Source organism: Lingula anatina, chromosome 4, assembly GCF_051362555.1.
Source record: "Lingula anatina isolate TDL-2025a chromosome 4, LinAna3.0, whole genome shotgun sequence".
Lineage (NCBI taxonomy): Eukaryota > Metazoa > Brachiopoda > Lingulata > Lingulida > Lingulidae > Lingula > Lingula anatina.
In genome coordinates this window covers 15,951,348-15,958,847 of record NC_141770.1, presented here as the reverse complement: position 1 = coordinate 15,958,847, position 7,500 = coordinate 15,951,348, and the positions used below count along the sequence as shown (strand labels likewise).

At 36.7% G+C, this 7,500-nt stretch overlaps 1 protein-coding gene across 3 annotated transcripts in view; it reads right to left on the bottom strand.

Moving 5' to 3' along the window:
* The window catches only part of LOC106171034 (uncharacterized), a 3,100-nt gene extending 263 nt beyond the window's left edge, over positions 1–2,837 (bottom strand). The window contains exons 1-6 of one of the 3 annotated variants that reach the window (XM_013551124.2): positions 2,609–2,837; positions 2,112–2,245; positions 1,474–1,541; positions 1,033–1,130; positions 624–733; positions 1–360 (exon numbers count right to left, since the gene is read on the bottom strand). The exon at positions 1–360 is cut by the window's left edge and continues 263 nt beyond it. In XM_013551124.2, coding sequence (XP_013406578.2) covers positions 37–360; positions 624–733; positions 1,033–1,130; positions 1,474–1,541; positions 2,112–2,245; positions 2,609–2,744 — 870 coding nt within the window. In that variant the 5' untranslated portion in view covers positions 2,745–2,837 and the 3' untranslated portion in view covers positions 1–36. Of the gene's footprint in view, positions 361–553; positions 734–1,032; positions 1,131–1,473; positions 1,908–2,111; positions 2,246–2,608 lie in introns of those variants that run through there. The other 2 variants (XM_087010316.1, XM_087010317.1) reach the window with 2 other exon arrangements.
* Positions 2,838–7,500: the final 4,663 nt, after the last annotated feature.

The window sequence follows — 7,500 nt, the reverse complement described above, 5'->3', positions numbered from 1 at the left end:
TTGTTCAGGAATACTGAAAACAATTTACAAAACTTTTTAATCTTTCTTCACAATCCAAGAGACATCCTCTGGACAATTAGGGGCAGATTTGACGTGGACTGCTCCTATCTTCCTATTTTGCAGTAGCCTTCTGCTCTTGTGCGAGCAGTTATCAACAAAACACCTGTCTAAAGCACGCTTAACCTGCGCAAACTTGTCACTTTGCCAGGATGGGGGGTGTGTGATGAATCCGTCATCACACTCTTCATCGCTGGACGTATACTTTATCTCAATGGCGCTCCTGATTTGTGCGCGCCGCACCTCAGACTGCCACCCTTGGGCTGACAGGATCTGCAGCGCCTTCATCCTTCTTTTGGCTTTCTGAAGAAAAAAAAAAACAATTAAAGTATGAGTATATGTTCTGCAAAACATTCCATCTAATTGGTTACCACATTCAACAACACTCTGTCTCTTCCATGATATTCCAAATCTTTTTATACAAATCATACAGATTTAGAAAAAACATCCATCTAAAAACATACAGATTTAGAAAATAGATCCATCTATAAAAATTTACAGATTTAGGAAAAAAGATTCATCCAAAAAGTCTTTACAGGATCTAGAGAAAATGACCCGGTATATACCTCCTTCTTCCTCTCATATTTAACCCTCTTCTGCCTCTGCACCTCTAGTTGATTCTGTTTCTTTAGACCATCTTCCTGCTTCTTTGTGATAAAGTATCTTTTAATGGCACCTGGACAATAAACGTTATATATATTGTATGGAAAATGCATCTTTATGACACGTACAGTAACTAACAACTTCCAAGTGGATACAGTTGTTGGATTTATAAACAATGTGTTCATCAAGTTAACGAGAACTGGTTGTCTAGCCATTTAGGTTATGCAAATAGTTAATAAAATAATAATTAAATTAGTAATATGATTTTTGGATCATCATTCTTAAAAAGCGCTTAATTTCACAGTTGCTTTTGGTAGGGATTACTGCTGAGTTCCTCAGTATAAGAAAATGCAGTGTTGGCAATTTACTTACATTTCACTACCTCCTCACTTGCTTCAGCATTCCCAGCCCATCCCCTGACAAACGTTATAATGTGTTCGGTCATAGGGTGGTTTTCTGCATCGTGCGGCCTACGATTAGAGTAAAATACAACATATATGTAGCTTATGATTTTGAAATATTTTTAAAAATTTAATTCTCTGTTTTTACTTCCTAGCAGTTAAGTGAAATTATTAATTCACATTTTACAAGACCTCACAACATAATCCATACACAATTGCATATTGACACCAAAAATGCCAGGGTGATTGCTAAAAATCTGGACTGTATACCTTCTGCACATGAACTTACGAGTTGCGATATCAGTAGTTAATATTGTTAATATTTATTTTAACGAGATATATGAGATTATAACTTTGACAAATTACAGTGTATGAAACAGGTTTAATTTTAAGAAAACCAACGTTATCTTACTTCTGTTGGTCAAACGTCCACTTGAGACCACGTTTCAATCCATCGCCATAACCATCTCTAACGGCCATCTGACGGCATATGATGAAATGAAATATTTGCGTTATTTTAAATATCACTCAGCCGAGGTAGAGGAGAGAAGTTGAAATGATAAGATTACAGACAAAGACGCAGATAACCACACCAATGAAGAAGTCCAATTCAAGAAAGAGCATCTATAGTAACCTGTTGCATAGATAAGCATTCTTGGGCAGGGTAATGCAGTACAGGTTGCTCGTTAAAATGAAAACACTAATAAGCTGTGATGTTTCCAGTACTACAGCTAAATGAAGTTAATTATGTCCTCGATGAGGCATGGCAAGAAACACATGCCGATTGTCACATTTAATACCACGATCTGTTAACATGTGATAGTTGATACAAGAAGGAGCACGTCTTCGTGGTGAGAGCTTTATCAAATTAAGTTGAATATCTTTTTAAAAACTTTTAAATTAATCTATTACATATTGACTTAAAGTTTGTAAAAACTTTAAAATTAATCTGATTACATATTGATAAAAGTGAATATTAAAACAGTGTACATTTTGCTTTGCACATGTATGTTGCAAGACATTACAAATAAATGATAGAAACTTCATTACCCGAACGTTGGGTGGAACAACCACTTTCTCCTCTCCTCCCCCTCTTCTTTCCTCCTCCTTGGTTTCAATGGTCTTCAATCGTTTTAAGATCTCCTCCTGCTGCTTGAAGACAATTTCTATCATGCCCCTCAGTGCTATATTTAGGAATGAATAAATAAAAAATATATAACTTTAGTATGTTGCGGTAATTTCTATACCGCGGTATTTCAGAATATATATACAAAGGGAGAGGGAGAAGTATAATTGAATAACATATCTGTAGGCTGGAGTCACGTAACCGTAACATCAAGATGTAATTACGTGCCCTGCATTATATTTTCGTTAAGTCGTTCTTTTTGGGCGATTAGAAGTGATAACATGGGTTTTATGGGTCCCGTCTTATAAATGCATTTCAACGCTACAAAATTCATCGGATATCTTCACAAAATGCGAAAAAAATGCGAACAAACGCACAGATAAATGTATATTATTAGTAAAATACGTATTTATTTAGTTACATTTTCTGTCGGAAAGGCTGTCCATATCTGTTTCTTCGTGATTCCGTTTTTGACCAGATCTCCTATTGGCAGCACTAGTACTTACAGTTGGTGACGAGGTACTCTGAAATAAAACAATGTAATAGTAGTATTTCATCCACAAGCATAAAATCACACAAAGTAGTTATGGCGTTTACCAGGATATATCTTACATTAATTGTTTGCATCCCATTTGATAATGCATGTAACCAACAACGGTTAACTAGCCTCCTCCCCCCCCCCCCACCCCCACTGGAATCCACTGGAGTCTTATAATCTGAAATCCCATGAGTCATGCGGGAAGTGCAATGCGTTTGACCGCACTATGGTAAACAAGCCGCCAGTGCTTGCAGTGACGTAACCCCACATGAACCAGAACTATTATTATTATTTTTCATTGAAAAATAAGAAACCAAAAAAACTGAATATGAACAAATTCTGACGAATACTCATAAAAATAAATTCCAAAATTATAAAAATGTGAATGAAATTGTGCATTAAGGATTCTTGATAAAAGTGTCGATTTCACTCAAATACATTGCATGACGAGTGCAATTTATAAACGTTTCTTGGCTGGAATCGTTCAGCAGTCAAGCATTTATGTGGAGTAATGAGATCACCGATGGTGCTTGCAGTTGCATTTAAGATATTTACACTCCCTGTGCTTAAACGCAATAGTTTTGCAGTATTTTGATAATTAAAATATGGAAAATTGATAAGATGGCTCACTTTAACGAGAATGAACAGCAGTAAATTGTAAGAATCCAAATCCCTTCAGTTTTTTTCTGGAAATTCTAAATTATTTAATTGATGTTTTGATTATTAATGGTTTCGTATCTAACGGAGGGAAATTTGTGTACCCAGAAAACTTAAATGCTGCCGTTTTGTAACTCAAAAATGGGGCGCAATGTGGATTTGTCTACTCCATCTATTACGTCATATACATTTGCAAGATTTTCACTCACAATTTCCTTAATACTTCCCTATCTGAAAAATATTTTTCGAATTTGGGGTAAATAATTCTTATATTTTGCTGTGCTCAGTCTTAGAATGTGTTGCAGTTAGGTCTACTAAAGGACGTTTTCAACAAAACAGACCCCTGTGCAAACCTATCATACTGATCATTGGTTTTGTTAGTTGTTATTTGAGTGAAATAAATGGTGTATTACACCTACCTGACGATCTTCCTCAATCTCTTGATCTTCGTCAGTTTCATGATCACTGAAATAGACGTCTTCTTGCAAAAAAGTTGACCGAAATTGATTCATTTTGATTGAAAAATATTTAACGTGAAACAACTCGTATCGATGCCCGCCGAATTATCCCGCTGAATGTCAACTGACCAGAACCGTGCGGCGCGCGCAAGAAAGGAAGAATGTAACTGATAGTTCCCGCGGATTCCCCACCCATGCCAATACTGCCGAGGGAAGCTTAGTGTGCAGTTTAACTTTGTGGGATTCTTGCTACAGACTACAAATTATCAAGATACGGTAGAACAGTTCACCTGACTCTAGACAAAAAGACATCGTTTTTCGTACAAGGTAGGTACATTGTAGAATGAATGTATAAATACGTCTAATAAGGTTCATATTATAAGTCAGTGTAAAATGCAAGAGGAGAAAAATTCTAGGATTAAGGCGGGAAACCAAGTTCTTTGCAGTATTTAAGGATGAAGACGGCTGGGGGCAGTAACGTGGCTGTCTTATTAAAATAACATGTAGAATGCCCCGAAATGAATAATTAAACAAAGATCTGAAAGATTTACTCACAGTTGCATGATGTGATTTTTCTATTAATAAGGAATGGGGCGTCACAAAAAATGTAACAGGAATGCCTACCGCCACAAGAAAAGAGAAGAAAAAAGACAAAGAAAAAGGTTTCACAAAGTTGATTATACCTGTTCAACTACGAACCCGGTGCATAAAGTTCCAGAATCCTCATCAGCATCGCAAACAGCATCATCATCACCAGCCAAGGTAGAAACTGCCAGTACCTCTAGCTGTAACCTCATCACGTTTACTTCAGACCCTCTTTATGTCAGATTCATGGAATATAACATGCTAAAGGAGAGACTAACTGCCATTGAGCAAGGATAGAAACGAAAAGGTCAAAAATGGGTGACAAGTTTTTTTCTGTTTTTTATATTAAGTTACTTTAATTCAAGCAAGATTGTTTATTTCAACGTACTCGCTAACAGCAAGATTGTTTATTTATATGTACTCGCTAACAGTGTGGTCGTGATATATTTAAATGACATATAAACAGGATACAAATTATAGAGGTGATTGGCCTGCTTGAAATATGAGCTTCTTACGTTAATTTCATGGTCATTATACGTCTTACGAGCATGCGTTATTGTTAAGGTATAAGTTAAAGTTACTAGAAAGACTAAGTAAAAGGTCATAACATTCTAAATGTTTATAATAGTCTGCATTTAGTTCAATCTACGTTTGATACTCCTACAGCGTACAACCTCAGAGAGCTAAAATTTGAGAAATAATTCTATTGCTGCACACAGGGCAATTCTCGACATAAGGAAAAACAAAAACATAAGCGACTGTGGATCCTCAAACCTATATGTCAGGAGAGGTGATTTCTTAGAAATAATCCTCTAGCCAGGCAAATATGGAGAGGTGGCCTATTAGCTTCATTTTTTTTTTTACTTACTGCACTAGGTGCAATTTCCGACATAAGGAAAAACAAAAACATAAGCGACTGTAGATCCTCAAACCTATATGTCAGGAGAGGTGATTTCTTAGAAATAATCCTCTAGCCAGGCAAATATGGAGAGGTGGCCTATTAGCTTCACTTTTTTTTTTACTTACTGCACTAGGTGCAATTTCCGACATAAGGAAAAACAAAAACATAAGCGACTGTGGATCCTCAAACCTATATGTCAGGAGAGGTGATTTCTTAGAAATAATCCTCTAGCCAGGCAAATATGGAGAGGTGGCCTATTAGCTTCATTTTTTTTTTTTTTTTACTTACTGCACTAGGTGCAATTTCCGACATAAGGAAAAACAAAAACATAAGCGACTGTGGATCCTCTAACCTATATGTCAGGAGAGGTGATTTCTTAGAAATAATCCTCTAGCCAGGCAAATATGGAGAGGTGGCCTATTAGCTTCATTTTTTTTTACTTACTGCACTAGGTGCAATTCCCTACATAAGTAAAGACAAAAACATAAGCGACTGTGGATCCTCAAGCTTGTTTGTTGCTTTCAAACCCCGCCACTTCTACATACAAAAATTCAAGGACAGTTGACGTTTGGTCCAGAAATAATTATGAATTTAAATTCGTATCCTGATCTTGATGAGTAGTAGGGCCCTGTTACATATTGTGGTCGCCATTCTGAAGTGTAAACATAATATTTTAGCGTTTCCAATATAGCATGTCAGTCAAATAAAAATAGAAAAACGTAAGGGCGAGTACATTTTGCATTTCTTTGAAGACATTCTCTATATCTTTTTCAGTAAACAACTAGCTTGAAGCAAAATGGCAACTCCGGCAAAGCGTCCTAGGAAAAAGTGTACAAAGTGCAACGTAGAACTTTCTGACAGACATTGGCGACGACATGTGGAAAAATGTGGTGATGTTATCGATGATGCTTGTTTAGGTGACCATAGTGTTTCAAATAATGAAGAATACAGTGAACCCCCTCTCTTTTCCAGTGATGATGATACAGTCGATTATAGATCTGCTGTTCAACAAAAGCGTCAAGTCCACAATTCTTTTAAAAACATTGAAGACGAGGATGCAAAAACATTTTTTGACTGTGATATTGATATTGACGATGTAAATGTTGACAGCAGTGCGTATGAAACGGACTCCTCCGTTCACTCTGATGATTCTGAAAAGGGACACGTCAGTGCACCTGATGAGGCAGACTCTTTCAATTTACTGACAAGATTTATTTGTTCAATTTTGGTGCTTTGGCAATCTGTGCATAACGTGTCAGATTCAGCAGTCGGGGCCTTGTTACATATACTGTTTACCGTTTTTAAGTATTTCAGCAGGTTCTCTGCGCCTATCAGAAGTTTCATTACTCTTTTTCCAGAAAATTTTTATTCGATGTCCAAGTTTTTAGATGGTAGACATATGCAGTTTTCACGCTATGTAGTATGTAGAAAATGCTTTTCTTTATATAGCCTAGAGCAGTGCTTCTTGAACATTGAAGGGGAGAAACGGGTAAAACATTGCAGTCATATCATTTTCCCAAACCACAAACTAGCCTATATGCGTAAGCCATGTGGAGAGCCGCTGCTCAAGGATATAGGAGAACCAGGGTCTTCAAAATACGCACCTTTTAAAGTTTATTGTTACAAATCACTGAAATCTTCTCTTCAAAGATTAGTGGTTCGTGAGAAATTTGAGGACAAATGTGAGTTGTGGAGAAATAGAAATATTCCAGACGACGCGATGCATGATATTTATGACGGGCGAATTTGGGCAGAATTCAACGGTGAAAAGTATAACTTTTTTACAGAAGAAGGTAATTACGGACTTATGCTCAATGTTGACTGGTTTCAACCTTACAAGCACACCAGTTACTCAGTGGGGGCAGTTTATATTTCAATTCTGAATTTACCTAGAGAAGAGAGATTTAAACGAGAAAATGTTATTTTAATAGGAATAATTCCTGACATGAAAAAAGAACCCCCGACCAATACATTTCTTCAGCCTTTAGTCGACGAATTAATCGAAGCTTGGGATAATGGGTTTTTAATTCAGTCTAGGAAGTCGGGGTATAAGTTGAGAAAGTTTAGGTTAGCTCTTATATGTGTAGGGTGCGATGTTCCTGCAAGCAGGAAGCTTTGTGGATTTTATGGTCACATGGCTAACTTAGGGTGTAACAAGTGCGAAAAACAATTCC